At 41.7% G+C, this 21,206-nt stretch overlaps 1 protein-coding gene across 3 annotated transcripts in view; it reads left to right on the top strand.

The window, feature by feature from the left end:
- LOC141154771 (uncharacterized) overlaps window positions 1–21,206 on the top strand; it is a 135,905-nt gene that overhangs the window by 38,281 nt on the left and 76,418 nt on the right. For 2 of the 3 annotated variants that reach the window (XM_073641166.1, XM_073641165.1), the window contains exons 1-3: window positions 5,378–5,602; window positions 17,056–17,116; window positions 19,750–19,972. In XM_073641166.1, coding sequence (XP_073497267.1) covers window positions 5,426–5,602; window positions 17,056–17,116; window positions 19,750–19,972 — 461 coding nt within the window. In that variant the 5' untranslated portion in view covers window positions 5,378–5,425. Of the gene's footprint in view, window positions 1–5,377; window positions 5,603–17,055; window positions 17,117–19,749; window positions 19,973–21,206 lie in introns of those variants that run through there. The other variant, XM_073641167.1, reaches the window with a different exon arrangement.

Raw genomic sequence — 21,206 nt, 5'->3', positions numbered from 1 at the left:
AGACTGCCCATCTGGATTCCGGAGCCGCTGGGAATCTCATCCAACAGGCCGTTGTGGAGCATTTTCAGATTCCTACCCTACGTCTGGCGGACCCTTTAGCAGTTTCCTCTGTGGATGGAAAGCTTCTCCCTGAAACCATCTTGTTGGTCACTGAGCCGGTAACTCTTTAGGTGGGAATGCTGCACTCGGAGAAGATCTCCTTTTACGTACTGTCCGGTCTCTCTCATCCCATCTTGCTTGGCCTGCCTTGGTTACAGAGACATGAGCCAGTCCTGAATTGGAGCTCGGGAGAGGTGCTCCGTTAGGGTCAGGAATGCCATAAGACCAGTCTGGTTCCAGTTTATCCTGCTCGACCCCCGTCTATTCTGGCTAACCTACCTGGCTTGCCAGCACCCTACTGGTCCTATGCGATGTTTTTGATAAAAAAGGAGGCAGAGACACTACCACCTCATAGGCCGTATGATTGCCCCATCGACCTAATACCTAGTGCTTCACCTCCTCGCGTGCGAATCTACCCCTTGTCGCTCACCGAGACCCGTGCCATGTCTGAATATATTGAAGAAAATCTTGCTAGGGGATTTATCCAGAAATCCAACTCTCCATCTGGAGCAGGATTCTTCTTCGTCTATATATCGACTATAGGGGCCTAAACCAGATTACCATCATGAATAAGTACCCCCTGCCTCTCATCTCGGAGCTGTTTGACCGCCTAAAGGGCGCAAAGGTCTTCACTAAGCTCGACTTGTGTGGGGCATACAATCTGGTCCGGATCCGCCAGGGAGACGAGTGGAAAATGGCATTCAACACCCGGGATGGTCACTACGAGTACCGCATGATGCCTTTCGGTCTCTGTAATGCTCCAGCCGTCTTCCAGGAGTTGGTAAACGATATCTTTCGAGATCTCCTGTATTCCTGCGTCATGGTGTACCTGGACGATATCTTGGTGTTCTCCCCTGATCTGCCCTCTCACTGGAGGGATGTTCGTCAGGTACTGCTGAGGCTCCGGAAGAATCGCCTGTATGCTAAGTACGAGAAATGCCTCTTTGAGCAGACCTCCCTGCCATTTCTGGGGTATATCATCTCGGAGACCGGACTGCGGATGGATCCTAAGAAGGTGTCTGCCATCATAAAGTGGCCCCGACCTGAGGGGTTGAAGGCTATTCAGTGTTTTTTGGGATTCGCTAACTATTACCGCCTCTTCATTCCTCATTTCTCCTCCCGGACAGCTCCCATCTCTGCTCTTACCCGTAAGGGAGCAAATCCCAGGGAGTGGTCTCCCGAGGCAGAGAATGCCTTTATCCAGTTTGCGTTTAGTTGGACCATCATTTATTTTTAAAGAGGACAATGACCCCAAACCCCAAACACACCTCCAGGTTGTGTAAGGGCAGATGACCTGGCCTCCACAGTCACCAGACCTGAACCCAATCGAGATGGTTTGGGGTGAGCTGGACCTCAGAGTGAAGGCAAAAGGGCCAACAACTGCTAAGCATTTCTGGGAACTCCTTCAAGATTGTTGGAAGACCATTTCCGGTGGCTACCTTTTGAAGCTCATCAAGAGAATGCCAAGAGTGTGCAAAGCAGTCATCAAAGCAAAAGGTGGCTACTTTGAAGAACCTAGAATATAAGACATATTTTCAGTTGTTTCACACTTTTTTGTTAAGTATATAATTCCACATGTATTAATTCATAGTTTTGATGCCTTCAGTGTGAATGTACAATTTTCATATTCATGAAAATACAGAAAAATCTTTAAATGAGAAGGTGTGTTCAAACTTTTGGTCTGTACTGTATTTCTCTTCGGTATCTGTGACCATGGCTTGCCCCCCCCTAGTTTTGATCCTGGGTACGCCCATGACCTCCTCCAAAATGGAGGTGCCTGTGCAAGGTTGTTGTTTGTGTGCTAACACTCTCCTCAGCCCTCAGGTTCCAGTGCCCACCAGCTTGTCTATCAGCCGTGACCGCCAGATTGTCTATCAGCCGTGCCGGCCAGCCTGTCTATCAGCCGTGCCCGCCAGCCTGTCTGTCAGCCTTGCCCGCCAGCCTGTCTGTCAGCCATGCCCGCCTGCCAGTCTACCCGGATCACCTAGTGCTTTCTTCAGGCAGCACATTATTTACTTACCTACATTCGTTCCCGTGCATGTGTGCTCTTGCTCTGGCGGAATCCTTGACTCATTGTGTTGCTGTCACGTGCGGCGCACATGGGCCTGCGTCATCGCCGGGGCGGAGCACCATGACATTAGCGATTCTGATTGGTATATCATCATACATAAGGTGTCCCCCTTCCCTAAGACAGCCATGCCTCCTGACAAAGCCGTTCCCGGCGAAACGCGCGTCGAGGCTTCTACATAACCCCAGAACTTCTTCCACACCGCCACTCACCTTCCCTGCATGGCCCAAGGTAATGGAGTTATAATACAACTTACTTTGAACTGATAGCGTGATGTGCATGTGCCTCTTGCACATGCAACCCTTAGTCTAATTGACTCATTCACAGAATGTACCCACTTTTAGACTATAGTCCATCACTATATATTTAAATCTTTATCATTGGATTGTATACTGTCTATAGGGAGAGCTATCATATGATATATCACTCCAGTGCCCATTGATGGAATACTTTCTCCATGATCTCCTGATGAGGGGCCGTCTGTTTGGGTTTATTTTTGAATTTTTATATTAATAGCCATGAGACATATACATATGTCATCATGGTCCTTCTTTAATTAATTTTCTTATATTTTGTGGCTGGCTGAAAAGGTTAACAATCATTACTTATTGATTGTTACATAAGGGATATAAGTCTCTTTGCAGGGTTCTTCCATCCTACCCTGTTTTTCTTCTCTAGCTGTCCTCCCCCTCTCTGTAACTCCTCCCCCATCATTTACTTATTTATATTTGAGAGTAATACATTTTTTGTATAATTAATATTTTTCAATAACGTTAATATTTTTACGATTAAATCCCGTTTGGTGTTGTTTTGGAGATAACCTATAGGTATATGGAGGGATTTGTAACCCAACTCAGTGGTCCTCGTTTTTGTACATTAATCTTTTCTCCAAATACTTCTTCTTTTGGTTGTATTGTCTTTATAGGGTTAACAGACCATTTATTGTATGGTTGGTTGATAGGTTTTCATACCCGGATCACCTGTCTGGTCACCTGCCGTGTCCTTCTGCTTGCCTACCTGGATCACCCGTCTGGCTACCTGCCGTGCCCGCCTGCTTGCCAACCCACATCACCCGTCAGGCAACCTGCCGCGCTCTCCCGCTGTACCTGTCAGCTTCAGCCATCTGACCCGTGGGAGTGGCCTGCTCTCACACAAGGTTGGTCCCAGAGTGGCACCTGGTCCACCTGTCCGGTCCCTCCTTGATTCACGGAGTCGACTAAGCCACCGTGCGACCAGGGTCGGTCCGAATAGGCACTTAGTTACGCCCCTCTGGTCCCTCCTTGCATCCCAGTGACGCGCCCCCTGGGCCTGTGTTGTGCAGGGAATAGCCGGAGCCGGATCGCTGGGGGTTGTAGTCTCCGTGGTGTTGAGGTCAATTCAGTGGCAGGGTGGTCAATTCAGTGGCAGTCTTATTAGTGTGATAATAGTCCGACTACGCCACCCGGGAATTGCGGTCAGTGGGGACCGCCGCTGCAAGGCAGACCGCTGAGGCGGTGTTGTGTGTGCAGCTAAGAATGGGATAACTCCCCATGGGAGGAGTATAGCCTCAGGGCAGTTAGTGTGGATAATGGGAGTGATGGTGCACGAGCGCAGCAGGAATAACTCAGAGTCCGTGCAGTGCAGTTCAGGGTCTTTACTGATGTTATAAAGCAGACCCTCCCGGGAGTACTGGCTAGCAGTAGAGGCCTGGTCAGTCTGAGAGCTAGCAGGATCTCCCCTGGCCAGGTGGAGTTGTAGGCCTCCCCGTCTATCTGTACTCTTTCCTGGCTACCTTGCTTTGTGCGGGTAGAAGTAGCCCACGTCCCGGAGTATACTGTGTGGTGCTCACCCTTACGGCCGGTGACTTGGGGCCTTCTGTTAGCCTCCGCTCCACGATGGCGGTGCTGGTCCCTTGCTTGTGACCGTGCCTCCGGGCTTCTCTGGCCAGAGGACATGGAATCCCCTGCCGGTTGGATTCTGCTGCTGGACCTGGATGTCCCCACAGCCTCGGACTCCGTGTCCGGGTTTAGAGTCTTCAGCCAAGGCGAGCTATCTAGCTTCCAGCCCCTGGCACTCGCTCCTGCTCCTACAGAGCTCCTAGGTCTTCCTTTCCCTGTGTCTGCTGTCCTCCAGACCCGACTGCGTCTCTGTCTGGGACTTCACTCTCTAATCCCGCCCCAGACCCAGTTTTAAGGTCAGATTCCTCCCCTCCCAGGTCTGAGCGGGCGGTGTTGCATGCTTAGGGCTCTTGACCAGAGAAACCTCCCACTTGCTCTCAGACATAATATTTCTATTACTGTGGCAACCAGACCCCTGGGGTGCCACACCAGCACAGAGGTTCCATGACCCAAATTCATGCTGGAGATGTTTTCACATTGCCCATCACTCCAACACGAATTTCACACGTGCTCCCTCATCACTCCCTGATGAAGCACGTGTGAAACACACGTCGGAGTGAGGGGCGGTGTGAACACTTGCGGTGTCTTATATAATAAATTGACATGGATTTAATCTATTATGTTATTCTTAATTTATTATCCCAAGTAGTTTCTGGTTTATCCATAATTATGTGTCTATTTGGGTTGTGCTGAATTGCACTCATTATTGATTGTATTTTTGGGATATATTCTTCCTATCATAGGTTCCAGCTATAGATTATAATGGGTATGAATTTTATCCGTGAAAAAAACGGTCGTGTGAATGAGGCAGCACACAATGGCATTTCTGTGCATTTTATGTTTAAGGTTGAGTTTCCAGGAGATGTTTTTTACCTGTCAGCCAAGTCCACATCACAAACCCACAATTTACGGAGAATTGTCACAATTTCACAATGAGATTTCCAGAGGTGAAACGCATTATTTGATATTTTATCTGTAAAAATCGTGTAGTTAAAAACTACATCACAATATGGAGCGCATCAGAATGTCTCAAGAAAACAAGCCCAAATTGCAAAGTCTATTTGTTTGTATATACAGGAAATGTAGGACAACAAAAATACAAATGTCCACATATGTTAAATAAAAAAAAGAACAAACTGTGCGTGTCTTTTTTGCATAACAAGTACATGGAAAAAAAAGTGCGACTAAAATTTCCGCCGTCACATAATACACAGAGTTCACTAATTATAGCATGCAGGCTGCACACAATGACAGGAATAATGCTAATTCTGGATACAAAGTAAATCTTAACCTCCTCCATAGTTAGGTCGCTCCAGCGCCACCTTCTGGTAATGACATAGCATTTTTTAAAAATGAAACTGTTCCTGAGCACACGTCAGTAATGTCTCTCTTTGAATGGATAGAGAAGTCTTTAGGTTTTCTCTGCAATCTAGTCCTGTATATTGTGATTGTGCTGTTTTATAATGAAGAACGAGAGCCCCGGCACATTCAGGGGGGAGTACGTAAAGAAAGCAGTGAGAATAATGTACAGTCTGGGAGAGGAACACCCAACACAGGGGTAAGTGCAGCTGTTTGTGGGGTCTTGTGTTACCATACTGTGTGTCTGGGAGAAAGGCTGATGACCGTCTGTAGAAGAAGAATCTGAAGAATGAGTATTTAATGTTCAACAATATAAAGTCATACGTTTTATCAGTACCGTGTCAACTCTCAGCCTTATAAAAGTGGCAGATCCAGTTTGTGTACAGCAAAAGCAACGCAATATCTGTACATACCTGAAACTCCACTTACTTAGTCATATGGAAGCGATTTAGGGGAAACGGAGTTAGTCTTCTTTCCACTGATTAATGACACATTTTCTGCAATCACTTGATACAGTTATCATGGGGTTTGCTGAGATTTTGTGTTGAGAGCTGTGAACATTCCCTATACAATTTTGTAAATCATTGTTCTCACAATTACTAAAGAAGTTGCTCTAGAATTGTGCCACATTTTTTGCTAAATTACTGGCACAAAGGGGTCAATTCTTTATTGTATTTTTATGTCACTTTTCTGTTTTTGCCTTTTTTGACTGATTTTGTTCTTGGACCAAATTTATCTGAACGGGCGTATAACGAGTGATAAATCATAGACGCCATTTTTTTTCAATCTTTTGCGACTTTTTACAACCCCTGGCAAAAATTATGGAATCACTGGGCTCGGAGGATGTTCATTCGGTTGTTTAATGTTGTTGAAAAAAAGCAGATTACGGACATGGCACAGAACTAAAGTCATTTCAAACGGCAACTTTAGAGCTTTAAGAAACACTAAAAGAAATCAAGATTAAAAATGTGGTACTCAGTAAGGGTAATTTTTTTCAGACCAAGCTGAGGGAAAAAATTATGGAATCACTCAATTCTGAGGAAAAAAATATGCAATCGTGAAAAACAAACACACAAAAGAACACTACAGTCATGGCCAAAAGTATTGAGAATGAGACAAATACAAATTTTTCCAAAGTTTACTGCTTCATTTTTTGTAATGGCAATTTGCATATACTCCTGAATGTCAAAGAGTGATCAGCTTAACAGCAATTACTGTACTTGCAAAGTCAATATTTGCCCAGAAAATGAACTTTAACCCCCAAAACACATTTCAACATCATTGCAGTCCTGCCTTAAAAGGAGCAGCTAACATCGTTTTTATTGATTGATCCATTAACACAGGTGTGGGTGTTGATGAGGACAGGGCTGGCGATCAATCAGTCATGATTAAGTAAGAATGACATCACTGGACACTTTAAAAGGAGGCTGGTTCTTGGTATCATTGTTTCTCTTCAGTTAACCATGGTTATCTCTAAAGAAACACGTGCAGCCATCATTGCACTGCACAAAAATGGCCTAACAGGGAAGAGTATCGCAGCTACAAAGATTGCACCTCTGTCAACAATCTATCGCATCATCAAGAACTTCAAAGAGAGAGCTTCCATTGTTGTCAAAAAGGCTCCAGGGCGCCCAAGAAAGACCAGCAAGCGCCAGGACCGTATCTTGAAACTGTTTCAGCTGCGGGATCGGACTACCAGCAGTGCCGAGCTTGCTCAGGAATGGCAGCAGGCTGGTGTGAGTGCTTCTGCACGCACTGTGAGGCGGAGACTCTTTGAGCAAGGGCTGGTTTCAAGGAGGGCAGCAAAGAAGCCACTTCTCTCCAGAAAAAACATCAGGGACCGACTGATATTCTGCAAAAGGTACAGGGAGTGGACTGCTGAGGACTGGGGCAAAGTCATTTTCTCTGATGAATCCCCTTTTCGATTGTTTGGGACAAATGGAAAACAGCTTATTCGGAGAAGAAGAGGTGAGCGCTACCACCAGTCTTGTCTCATGCCAACTGTAAAGCATCCTGAAACCATTCATGTGTGGGGTTGCTTCTCAGCCAAGGGAATCGGCTCACTCACAGTCTTGCCTAAAAACACAGCCATGAATAAAGAATGGTACCAGAATGTCCTCCAAGAGCAACTTCTCCCAACCGTCCAAGAGCAGTTTGGCGCCCAACAATGCCTTTTCCAGCATGATGGAGCACCTTGCCATAAAGCAAAGGTGATAACTAAATGGCTCATGGAACAAAACATAGAGATTTTGGGTCCATGGCCTGGAAACTCTCCAGATCTTAATCCCATTGAGAACTTGTGGTCAATCATCAAGAGACGGGTGGACAAACAAAAACCAACAAATTCTGGCAAAATGCAAGCATTGATTATGCAAGAATGGACTGCTATCAGTCAGGATTTGGTCCAAAAGTTGATAGAGAGCATGCCAGGGAGAATTACAGAGGTCTTGAAGAAGAAGGGGCAACACTGCAAATATTGACTTGCTGCATTAACTGATTCTAACTGTCAATATAACCTATTGGTACTCATAATATGATTGCAATTATATTTCTGTATGTGATATAAACATCAGATAAACACTAATAAAAACCAGAGGCCAGCAGATCATGTGAAAATATAATTTTGGTGTCATTCTCAAAACTTTTGGCCATGACTGTACAATGCATCATTAGTATTTTGTTGCACCACCTCTGGCTTTAATAACAGCTTGCAGTCTTTTAGGCATGGACTTAATGAGTGACAAACAGTACTCTTCATCAATCTAGCTCCAACTTTCTCTGATTGCTGTTGCCAGATCAGCTTTGCAGGTTGAAGCCTTGTCATGGACCATTTTCTTCAACTTCCACCAAAGATTTTCAATTGGATTTAGATCCGGACTATTTGCAGGCCATGACATTGACCTTATGTGTCTTCTTTCAAGGAATGTTTTCACAGTTTTTGCTCTATGGCAGGATGCATTATCATCTTGAAAAATGATGTCATCATCCCCAAACACCCTTTCAATTGATGGGCTAAGAAAACTGTCCAAAATATCAATGTAAACTTGCGCATTTATTGAAGATGTAATGACAGCCATCTCCCCGGTGCCTTTACCTGACATGCAGCCCCATATCATCAATGACTGTGGAAATTACATGTTCTCTTCATGCAGTCATCTTTATAAATCTCATTGGAACGGCACCAAACAAAAGTTCCAGCATCATCACCTTGCCCAATGCAGATTCGCGATTCATCACTGAATATGACTTTCATCCAGTCATCCACAGTCCATGATTGCTTTTCCTTAGCCCATTGTAACCTTGTTTTTTTCTGTTTAGGTGTTAATGATGGCTTATGTTTAGCTTTTCTGTATGTAAATCCCATTTCCTTTAGGCGGTTTCTTACAGTTCCGTCACAGACATTGACTCCAGTTTCCTCCCATTCGTTCCTCATTTGTTTTGTTGTGCATTTCCTGTTTTGGAGACATATTGCTTTAAGTTTCCGGTCTTGATGCTTTGATGTCTTCCTTGGTCTACCAGCATGTTTGCCTTTAACAACCTTCCCATGTTGTTTGTATTTTGTCCAGATTTTAGACACAGCTGACTGTGAACAACCAACATCTTTTGCAACATTGCGTGATTTACCTTCTTTTAAGAGTTTGATAATCCTCTCCTTTGTTTCAATTGACATCTCCCGTGTTGGAGCCATGATTCATGTCAGTCCACTTGGTGCAACAGCTCTCCAAGGAGTGATCACTCGTTTTTAGATGCAGACTAACGAGCAGATCTAATTTGATGCAGGTGTTAGTTTTGGAAATTAAAATTTACAGGGTGATTCCATATTTTTTTCCTCAGAATTGAGTGATTCCATAACTTTTTCCCTCTGCTTGGTCTGAAAAAAATTACCCTTACTGAGTACCACATTTTTAATCTTGATTTCTTTTAGTGTTTCTTAAAGCCCTAAAGTTGCCATTTGAAATGACTTTAGTTTTGTGCCATGTCTGTGATCTGCTTTTTTCAACAACATTAAACAACTGAATGAACATCCTCCGAGCCCGGTGATTCCATAATTTTTGCCTGGGGTTGTAGACTAAGTTCTCAAAGTGCAAAAATCTGATGTCTTTCAGCACTTGTTCACACGCTGCATTAGTTTCTGCACATTATTTCTTGCATTTTATTGTAGCAGCAAAATAAATAAGATTTCTAAAATCTCATTCATACAGTGCATTTTTTTTAATGCCGAAGTACCTTTTTCTCAATATTTTCAGCAATATATACTGCTGAGGGTATCACTACTCGACCTCCGCTGCTAGAGGTCCACAACAAATATGTTCCATGGGAAGTTAGCTTTAGGGCTCATGCAGACGAGCAAATAAATCGGACGTGTGCTATCCAATTTTTTTGAACGGACAACACACTGCTCCATATTATTCAATAGTGTGGTTCAGATGAATGATTTTTCTCTCTGTCCGAGAGAAAAAAAATCGCAGCATGCACTACCTTTCTTCAGAGTCTCGGTTGAGACATACCCAATAAAATTTATGATTAAAAAAAAATAGATCCCACACAGGACATCTACGTTGCATCCGATTTTTTTATACATTTCTATTATAAACCCTAAGAGACTGTATTTGATCATGTAGATTTTTTAATGTAGATGTTTGAAAACGGATCTCACACGAAAGTCACACGGAGGTAAAAAAGACGGACACATGGATGAAAATCAGATAAAAATCGTCTGAGTTTTCTGGACGAAACAGGGACAATTTTTCATACACTCATGCAGGGTCGGACGGGCCCACTGGGACACCGGAGAATCCTCCGGTGGGCCCCGGGGCCTTGGCGGGCCAACGAGCAGGATGTAGAGGGGGCCCGCTGGTTTCAACTGAATGTGCGTCCTCAGACACACATTCAGTTGGAATGTATTGCCCCATCGCAATAGGCTGCCCACCTAACAGAGGCCGGTGTCTGATGTGTGTGCGCCCAACGCAGGCAGCGAATGACAGTGACAGTGCCAGATCATGACATCAGTGTCATGTGGCACCTGCAATGGACGCACTCACGTCAGCCGCTGGCCACTGCTAGATCAGTGGCCATTTTAACATGAGCACGCCGGATCTAAGAAGAGAATGCCACACAGCGCCTGGAGCGCAAGCAATTAAGAAGGATTTTTTTTTACACTTCTGTCACTGTGGATGCGGCATGATGCTGGGGCCAGGCCAAGGGACATAGGGGGCAGAACCAGGGCCAAGGGACCTAGGAGGCACAGCCAGGGCCAGTGGACATAGGGGGCCAGGATGGGTCACATTATTAAATAAACAGGATGAGGGACTTAACGGGAACCTGACAGATCCCCCATGCCCTCCAACGCAGCAACATTCACTTATTTATGAGTAAATTCCCTGCCTAACCAGCCCTGGATACTGTTTTTCTATAAAAATAAGGTTTAAAAAAAAGCTATCCAGGGCTGGTTAGGCGAGGAATTTACTGATAAATAAGTGAATGCTGCTGGGTCAGAGGACATGGGGGACCTGACAGGTTCCCTTTAATTACTGTATGGGTGCCAGAATGAGGAACATACATTATTAGTTTATTGTGGCAAGTAGGGGATATTATTACTGCTGTAATATAATTTACTTTTTAGGAGACAGTTTTCCATGGGAGGAAACCAAAGGGGAGTCCTGTTACTATGCAGGGTGGCACTATGTCACTGTTTTTCTTCCTCTGGCATAGTGAAGAAGTCGGGGAAAAAGTGGGGAATGTGAACTAGGAGATCAGATATAAATGACTGTTATTTTCTGCAGAGACAAGTCCCGGCAGGGAGAAGTGATGGCGGTCTGTGCCAGATGAAGAACACTATATACAGAGCTCATGTGTATAATGTCACTGGTGATCACTGTATTACCTGTACACTGACACTATATACAGAGCTCCTGTGTATAATGTCACTGGTGATCACTGTATTACCTGTACACTGGCACTATATACAATGTCACTGGTGATCACTGTATTACCTGTACACTTACACTATATACAGAGCTCCTGTGTGTAATGTCACTGGTGATCCCTGTATTACCTGTACACTATATACAGAGCTCCTGTGTATAATGTCACTGGTGATCACTGTATTACCTGTACACTGACACTATACACTATACTGTAAACTATACACTCCTGTGTATAATGTCATGTAATAATAGTTTTGTTAGTATTGTAGTTCTTATTCAAAATAAGTATGGTATTATTTGGTCACTATGTGGTGGTAATATGTGATCTGGCCATGGTGTGATGGTATTTTTCCCTTGTATGTGGTATTATTTGGTCACTATGTGGGGGTAATATGTAATCTGGTCACGGTGTGGCGATATTTCACCCTTGTATGTGGTATTATTATAACTTCTTTTAACCAAAGAAGCCCTTTAATGCAAACTACCGTAATTGTACATCTCAGTTATGGTGGCACACAGTAGATGTGCAGGAGCCGCCTTCGTTTTACAGTTGACGCTCCATTATAACTGGGATAATGGCTAACAAATATTTGCATATAGCTCTAAGGTCAATTCCCCCTGCAGGCCGCGGACACCCCAGTCCGACCCTGTACTCATGTGCCATCCGTATTCATACATCTACAGTAAAACATGTACAATATTGCATACATTTTCCCAGCTTTATATTAGAAATGTATCTGTAAAAATCAGATGCTACACGGAGCATGTGAGATGTGTGAGATCCGACTTTTTATGTACCCATAGACTTGAATTGGTGAATATCATCCGATATAGTCAGAAAAGTAATGTATGCTGCAATTTTTTTTTCACAAACAGTCGCACCGAGAAAAAAATCATTAATCTGAACAGCCCTATTGAATAACGGGGGTCAGTGTGCTGTCCGTGTGCTTTACCAACAAAGATCATACAGCACACGTCAGATTTACACGCTTTTCTGCATGAGCTATTAGAGTGAACATTTGCAAGATCCCATCAATAAGCATTAAAATGTGACATGTTAGTCTTCAACTGCACAACAACAAAAAATAGACAGTTTTTTTGCTCCACTAAGGTACTGGAATATAACTGCACAAAATGTTGAGACTTTTTAAAAATATAAATTATGCTAAAATATCTGAAAATAGCTAACCACGCCTACATTGACAACCTGGAAAGAAAATTAGCAAAGAGCTTTAAAAAGGTGCAAAAAAGTCACAAAACAGATAATAAATTAGTCCAAAAAAATCAGAAAAAAAATTCATACCAAAAAACAAGTGCAAAGGCAATGAGGATTTAGCATCAAAGTTTGATGCACTGCAGAGCCGGCTGTCAGTTAGTGCCGGGGCCTGGTTACAGCCGCCGCTCGTTATGTACTGAGCAGCGACTGTAGCTGAGCCATCACCCCTCTGACTCTGAGGAATAATTTTCTTTCCGGTAGCCGGGCTTTCAGTGCAGCGGCCGCACGGCTTTAGACCACTGTTAATCTGTAGATTAACCCCATATCTGCAGGCTTATAGCCTTGATAGGGAAAAAGAAGCATTGAAGAAATTCATGAGTGTATAGAAAAACTTTAGGTAAAGTGCTTGGAAACTATTGCCTTTTTTACAAGCCTCAAAAAAAATTTCACCAGAAAACTATAAAAGAAAGACTAAAATTTGTTATCTGAAGTTTTTGTTTCCTGGAGTCCATACGCAGCACAGTATGGGGTTAAGGTTACTTCCCTGATACAACAGAAGTGACAATTAATTAGCAATTATTAGCATCTAGAATGGCTACCACTATATAAGGTCTTTTGAATAGACTAGCATTGAGTTAGTATGCAGCAATAACAATTATTGGGGGAGAATCCTGTACTCCAGGAAAAGAAAATTTCAGGTAACAAATTTTATTCTTTCCTGGACATCCTATGGCAACAAAGTATAGGAGACTTAATACTCAATAAAAAAGAAAAAAGAAAAGGGGGGGGGGGTGGATAAGGAGCAGCTTTCTCTAACACTATCTTGCTGAAGGCTGAGCTCACTGTCATTTCTAGTCTATAATGTTTAAGGTAGGTAGACAGTGTTGACCACATTACAGCTTTGCATATTTGAGCCATAGGAATATAGGTGGATTCTGCCCAAGATACATAGTAACATAGGTTGAATAAAGACCTAGGTCCATCAAGTTCCACCTTCCTTCCCCAATTGTACTCCCTACACTAACACTACACTAATTTACTAACTAACTGGGATGCTGCTGTGGAGCATGTAGAATGTACCTTAACACTACGAGGTTGAAGTTCTTCCTGCTTGTAGCAAAGGATGTTTGAAGAGAGAAACTTCCCTGGATTTTTGGCCCTTATTATTCCTTTGAAATTGAAGAAAAAAATGCTCATCCATCTTAAATTCATCAGCAAGAAGGGTCAATGAGATTCAGGTTTTGTTCTGCAAAGAGCCCCATCTCCAAGACTTGGGCAATTGTTTAGTTCTTCGCACCATGCCAGGTTTCCTCCCAAAAGTCTGCATTTCTGTTCATAGGATCTTACAAAAGGGAAGAGTCATCAGAGGGAAATATAGACTTCCTAGCCAGTTTGGTCACTGCTAGATTTAACTCTGGGGGAGTTTCCAACTGTTCAACAAAAGAGGGAGCTAATCTGTAGACAGTCCTAAATCTAGCACCAGGGTCAGACTTCTCATCAGTCTTATTTCAATCCACAGTTTCAATGAGTGATGAAATGGAAAGGATCTATTTTCAGATTTAGGAAAATAATATAAGGCCTCCCTTTTTGGTTTTCCCCCAATATCTTTGTCTGATTCTACTGTAGACTTGACGGACTTTATTAGCTTATGTACATTCTCCTTGTGAAACAAATAATAGTCCTCAGAAATTCCTAAATCAAAACCATTGGAAAAGTCAGAATCTGAAAGATCTATGACCGAAGAAGTTGCTGGAGACAGAGTATTTCTTCCTGATTTTTATTTCCTTCCTTTGCCAGTCTTGGTCTCATTAAACATTTCCAAGCATTGGAAACAAAACTAGAATAAATAATGCTTAGATTCAGAATGAAATTCATCTTCTCAATTTGATGAATTGCAGCTATAGCATAATTCTTATGTGCAGTCATCATGGAGAGGTTGTTGGCAAGACGCACTAGCTCTATCTTAGACTTTCTTTTTCTCTAAGCAGAAATGGGAGAAGACTAAGACATCTCCAATGAATACCAACTATAAGTATTAGCCTATACACAAGATATAGAACACTACTGTATATAACAGAAAGTTTATCCCCTTTACTGCTAGGAAGCAACACCAATCAAAGGCATATGCCTCCAATTCAATGTGTGTGTGAAAAAAATCGGATGCTATATGCAGGCACAGTTTAGCATCTGTTTCTACAAATACATTGCAATTGTGTAACATGGGAAAATGTACACGCGTGGTCATAATTGTTGGTACCCCTCGTTTAATGAAAGAAAAACCCACAATGGTCACAGAAATAACTTGAATCTGACAAAAGTAATAATGAATTAAAAATCTATGAAAATGAACAAATGAAAGTCAGACATTGCTTTTCAACCCTGCTTCCACAGAATTAAAAAAAAATTTAACTCATGACATAGGCCTGGGCAGAAATGATGGTACTCCTGAAAATAATATGACAAAAGGGACATGTTAAATCAAGTTGTGTCCACTAATTAGCATCACAGGTGTCTACAATCTTGTAATCAGTCAGTGGGCCTATATATAGGGCTACAGATACTCATTGTGCTGTTTAGTGACATGGGTGTGTACCACACTCAACATAGACCAGGGGAAGCAAAGGAAAGAGTTGTCTCAGGAGATTAGAAAGAAAATTATAGACAAGCATGTTAAAGGTAAAGGTTATAAGACCATCTCCAAGCAGCTTGATGTTCCTGTGACTACAGTTGCACATATTATTCAGAAATTTAAGATCCATGGGACTGTAGCCAACCTCCCTGGACGTGGCCACAGGAGGAAAATTGAGGACAAATCAAAGAGACGTATAATACGAATGGTAACAAAAGAGCCCAGGAAAACTTCTAAAGAGATTAAAGGTGAACTTCAAGCTCAAGGAACATCAGTGTCAGATCGCACCATCCGTCGTTGTTTGATCCAAAGTGGACTTCATGGGAGATGACCAAGGAGCACACCATTGTTGAAAAAAAATCATAAAAAAGCCAGACTGGAATTTGCCAAACTACATGTTGACAAGCCACAAAGCTTCTGGGAGAATGTCCTATGGACAGATGAGACAAAAATGAAAGTTTTTGGCAAGGCACATCAGCTCTATGTTCACAGACGGAAAAATTAAGCATATCAAGAAAAGAACACTGTCCCTACTGTGAAACATGGTGGAGGCTCTGTTATGTTCTGGGGCTGCTTTGCTGCATCGGGCACAGGGTGTCTTGAATCTGTGCAAGGTACAATGAAATCTCAAGCCTATCAAGGGATTCTAGAGAGAAATGTGCTGCCCAGTGTCAGAAAGCTTGGTCTCAGTCGCAGGTAATGGGTCTTGCAACAGGATAAGGACCCAAAACACACAGCTAAAAACACCCAAGAATGGCTAAGAGGAAAACATTGGACTATTCTGAAGTGGCCTTCTATGAGCCCTGACCTAAATCTTATTGAGCATCTTTGGAAAGAGCTGAAACATGCCGTCTGGAAAAGGCAACCTTCAAACACGAGACAACTGGAGCAGCTTGGTCATGAGGAGTGGGCCAAAATACCTGTCGAGAGGTGCAGAAGTCTCATTGACAGTTACAGGAATCGTTTGATTGCAGTGATTGCCTCAAAAGGTTGTTCAACAAAATATTAAGTTAAGGGTACCATCATTTCTGTCCAGGCCTATTTCATGAGTTTCATTTTTTTTTTTAATTCTGTGGAAGCCGAAAAGCAATGTCTGACTTTCATTAGTTCATTTTCATAGATGTTTAATTTATTATTACTTTTGTCAGAGTCAAGTTATTTCTGTGACCATTGTGGGTTTTTCTTTCATTAAACGAGGGGTACCAACAATTTTGACCACGTGTGTATTTTAGCCCATCATATACTGATGCAAACAAATCTCACATCAACAGACAACAGATGACAAAAATGGGGATTGTCCTGTACTCTCATTGGTGGACAGTGAGCCCGGCTGCCTGATAGAGTGTCGACATGGCGTGCTGTATGAGTGGAAGTTGCACAAGATTCTCACAAACTCGCACAGACGCGATTTCTGAACATCAAAACTCTGCTGATGATTGACCCGCCCGGAAGAATGCCTCATTGAAGAGTACGTCACCGCGAACCTTGTGCATGTGTCACCGGCCCACCATGTACAGGAAATACGCTCACAAGAAGAAAATGACAGTAGCTGCACTATTATGTTGCGTAGGCCATGACAGAAATCACTTTCAGTCAGCGTGAGCAAGCAACCATTTACCAACAACCTTGCCAAGCACCATAAATCCGACCAGTCAACAACTGTCTAACAGTTTTAGCAGAGAGTTGAACATTAATTAATAAGGCACACATGTCTACATCTGCAATATGTTTTCACCCACAAGCATAAAAATATTTTGGCCAGATAGTAAGTACTATGTATCTTATCCAAAACACTGGTCCAATTTTTAAAATTGCCCAATTATTTTCCTTATTTTTAAACTTTTTTTTTTAACTAATCCATATTATAATTGTTTAAATAGGAAAGAGAAGATACAGTTGACTTCAGTCCGACAAGTGACCTGACGAAATCTCTGGAGAAAGGTATTTTATCTTTTTGCTTAATATCACCTATGTAATTGTAAGTATTTTAGTTGAATTTCGTTTTTTTATTCCATTTGAAGAACTCTTGAAATATGATATTGATGCCATTTTATGAGAGTAAAAAATCCAGCCCCTAAACCAATAAACATTTCTGAGACCATTTGTCAAATATGGCCAAAATATTGATGTGTATGGGCAAATTACGGTAATATGTATCTCTATTTTTACAATCTTTGTGAGATCTATCAATCTTCAATCTGTATTGAAAGCAACTGTAGAAGCCAAGAACTTTTATCGTGAAGTTCAAATGTTATAATTAGATGTTGTTGCATCTACGACACAAATGTGGTGTACTTTAAAGGGTAACTATTAGACATGAGTGGATCAGGCAAAATTCAAATTCTCCTGTTAGTGCAGATATTATCGGAAAATTTGATTTATGGAGAAGTTTTTCTCCTCAAATATATTGTCCCTTATTGTGCTCCAGGGTCTCTCCTGACCCAAGAGCATAATAAATGTTTTTTGTAGAAAATTTTAAAAATCCTTATACTCACCTCATTGCTCACCTCTCCGGTCCTCTTCGCATCTTCTGATTGCCGCCGTGAATTATAAAATCCCCGGCATCTGCGCAAGGACAAGAAAGGTCATAATGTCACAAGGGAGATTTCAGCCCTTTCAGCGGCTATCAGAAGATGCAACAAGGACTGGACGAGTAATGATGAGGAGCGGAAGGGCAGGAGAAATGAGCAGTAAGGTGAGTGTAAGTATTTTTTTCATTATTGCTTTATCCTTTTGATGACCCTGCATGGTTCAGAAAAATGGCGGTCGCAATTTTGTTGAATCCCTGTCGAAGCAAATTACAAAAGTTTGCATTTGGCCGAATGCAGATTTTTATAAAATTTGAGTAGAAGTCAATTCCACTCGAATATATTCACCCATCTCTAGTAATTTTACTTTGAAGTAACTTTACAGACTAATCTGTATATGTACATGAGGATTAAGAGTATTCCTGGTCATATATCTTGAACTCTTCATTTTCACCAGTTTTCCCTACAGCAGGCTCTCTCTTAATTGGCAGTTGACTCAGAGCTGGTGGAAGGAGACTAACTGCTATGGTGTTTCCCATACACAGCACACAGTGAGGGATTCCTGCTCTTCATTCCTTATTTAGTACACAATGACTTGTGTGGCTTGAATGGGCTAAATCAGGGGAAAAATACTTGGTTATTTCTTTTCTACTTTTTTTATGCACTATCTGGCTTTATGGGGAATAGGGAAACTTCTTTTATATAATGATGACTGTCATTGGCTACCACCACAAGCCTCTTGCATACATGTATGAATCAATATATTTTTCACTTTTTACACGGATACATACTTATATGAGCTGATATATTCCTGCTTTGCTCCAAGGCCACTGTTTTATCTGTTGTTCGTGTTTTGTACTCCCTATTGTATTATGGCGGTGTTGTATGCTGTTGTATACATTTTATCTTGTAAATTATTAAAAACTGAACTAACTTTTATGTATAAATGGTAGTCTGTGGCTCCATCTTCTGATGTGCAATGTGTAGCTGCTGTTACGTCAGTAGCAGTGGTTAATTGGCAGTAACTGATGACACTAAGGTATTTGTGAGATGCCCAAATCTAATCGAGATCATGTGTCATAGATGTTATTTTTGAATAGTAGTGTCAAAAGAAGTAGTATTTTTCAGAGCAAAATATTATTTTTGCATCACTGACCCCCAGTGCAAATAAGCAATATCTTTTCTCGTACTGGGAGGTAGACTCGACTTCTGTATACCTACGTAATCCAGTGATAAAAGCAATTCCTAAAGTGCAAATGTAGCAAAAAGCATAAGACAAAATATAAAAAGGTGGTTTCACTGTAATTCTATCCATTCTGAGAATAACAATTTTTTTATATCACAAAGCGAATTCTGTAAAAAGAAAATAATAATGGTGGAATTAGTTATTTTCACATCCTCCCTATAAAAAAATACAATTAATTAAAGTTATAAAATACATTCTATGTACCCCAAAAGGGTGCCATTTAAATATTTAACTTACCCTGCAAAAAAAATCTCTCTTTCTCTGTTTTTTTTTTGCCCTTAATGGATTAATTTAATATTGGGATCAGGAGAAAAATGAAAGATTATTTTTAATTTTGGACTTCTAAGGTGAGGCCTATGCAATATTCTATAGGTCTTCTTTGGTTGTCATACATACAGCTGCGCTATTTTCATTGACCCAAATTGACAATCTTGTCTCAGAGAATAGATATTTAAAAAAAGCAATTTGTAGAGCTTTTACCATACAGTTTATATGTGAATATAATTTTTTTTTTTTTTGTGGGAGGGGGGCATCATGTGCCTTGTCTGACAGCTAAAGAAAATATGAGAGATCCATCCTAACAAGTAAAGAAACCCTGAATTAGTGGTATACATAGAAAATCCCATTACAAAAATAGTAAATAAAAGAAAGTTTGTTTGTAAAATATGACCCTATAACTTTCATAAAAATAAGGTTTGTGGAAGTCATTACAAAAAGAGAAATGTCAAAGCTGTGACCATGATGAATGCCACTCGTAGCAGTGCCTGCCCAGCTCACTTCTTGTACTTGTCTGTTTGCAGTATCGGAGGTCATCTACCAGAAGTTTATTTTAGACTGGCATAGTCCACCTGAGACATTACAGAATCAGCCTCTTTATAAGGAGATTAACTCTGGATTACAGAACGTCTTCTTTAATATCAAAAGCAGAGCGCGTCCCTTGGAGGAATATGAAATAATCATATCTGTCGCTACTAGGTTGATTGCTCATTTTCAAAAGAAGAAAAAGAAAAAGGTAACTTACAGGTAAGAATAAAGATTGGTCACAGGTTGTTGTAAATATTCCCCTTCAGCTCGCGGAGATATTCCTCTGAAAAATGACATCGCCTTCCATCCTGACTATGAATTATATACTGTAGTTCACCATTATCTATGAAAGTTTCACTTTGATGAAATTTAAAGGGGTTGTCCACTACTAGGTCAACACCTTCTCATCCTGAATGTTTGCCCCCGTTAAAATAAAAAGACCTATACTCATCTCCCGTGCCGGTGCGTTCCAGCGTTGTCGGTACTTGCATTCCTGGGGCTCACGTGAGTTACGTCATGTGAGCCCTGCGTCCTCATCCTCATACCTAATCAAGAGGAATGGGAGAGCTGCGGCTGGCCGCTCACTTCTTCTTCATTACTTATACGTCCGAAGGCGGGGGCAGTGACGCCAGCACTGATTGGGCGCAGGGCTCACGTGACAACTTCACATGACATGGGAAATAAGTATAGGTGTTTTTATTTTAACAGGGAAAACATTCAGGATGAAAAGATATTGTCCTAGTAGTGGACGACCCCTTTAAGAAACCCAAGTTATGCAACATATAACTTCTACAAACTGGAGGAGTAAACTGGGCCACAATCACTGCTGTATAGAAAACGTCATTATGTTCCAAGACTTTATACATATGAAATACAAAGGGGTTTGGATACATAATATGAATAACGATAAAAACAAGAAAGTACAACTAGCATAGTAACATAGTTTCTAAGGTTGAAGGAAGACTAAGTCCATCTAGTTCAACCCATAGCCTAACATGTTGATCCTGAGGAAGGCAAAAAAAAACATGTGGCAAACACTAAGCTCCACATTGGGGAAAAAAATTCCAATCAGACTAGTTCCCTGGATCAACGCCCTATCAAGGAATGAGCTAATGGAGTGACAAGCTGGTACAGAAAAAGACGGACCTGGTCTTGCATTCTGCAAAAGAAATGGAAAAGGGGCAGTAGTTTAATAATATTTGTGTAGTGACATTGGGGTTATCGGTTTCTGAAGAGTTCAGTTAACAGTTTGCTTTAGAAAGGTTAGATAGTGGAGCAGAATAATTTGGGGTAGTAAGATTTAGAATATGAGGGATGCAAAAGAGAAAGTTGGAGACAACAGTGGAAGGACCAGCCAAGAGGAGAGCAGAGAAGAGGGTGTGGTTGGTACCAAAAATTTAGTGTGAGTTTCAGGAGGCTAGGACAGAGATGTATGGGGGGGCAGGTAGAGGAC

This window comes from Phyllobates terribilis, unplaced genomic scaffold (assembly GCF_046119375.1).
Source record: "Phyllobates terribilis strain yellow unplaced genomic scaffold, ASM4611937v1 Scaffold_7__3_contigs__length_470593459, whole genome shotgun sequence".
Taxonomy (NCBI): Eukaryota; Metazoa; Chordata; class Amphibia; order Anura; family Dendrobatidae; genus Phyllobates; species Phyllobates terribilis.
Note: the sequence above shows the minus strand (reverse complement) of the source record. Positions and strands in the feature narration are given on the sequence as shown.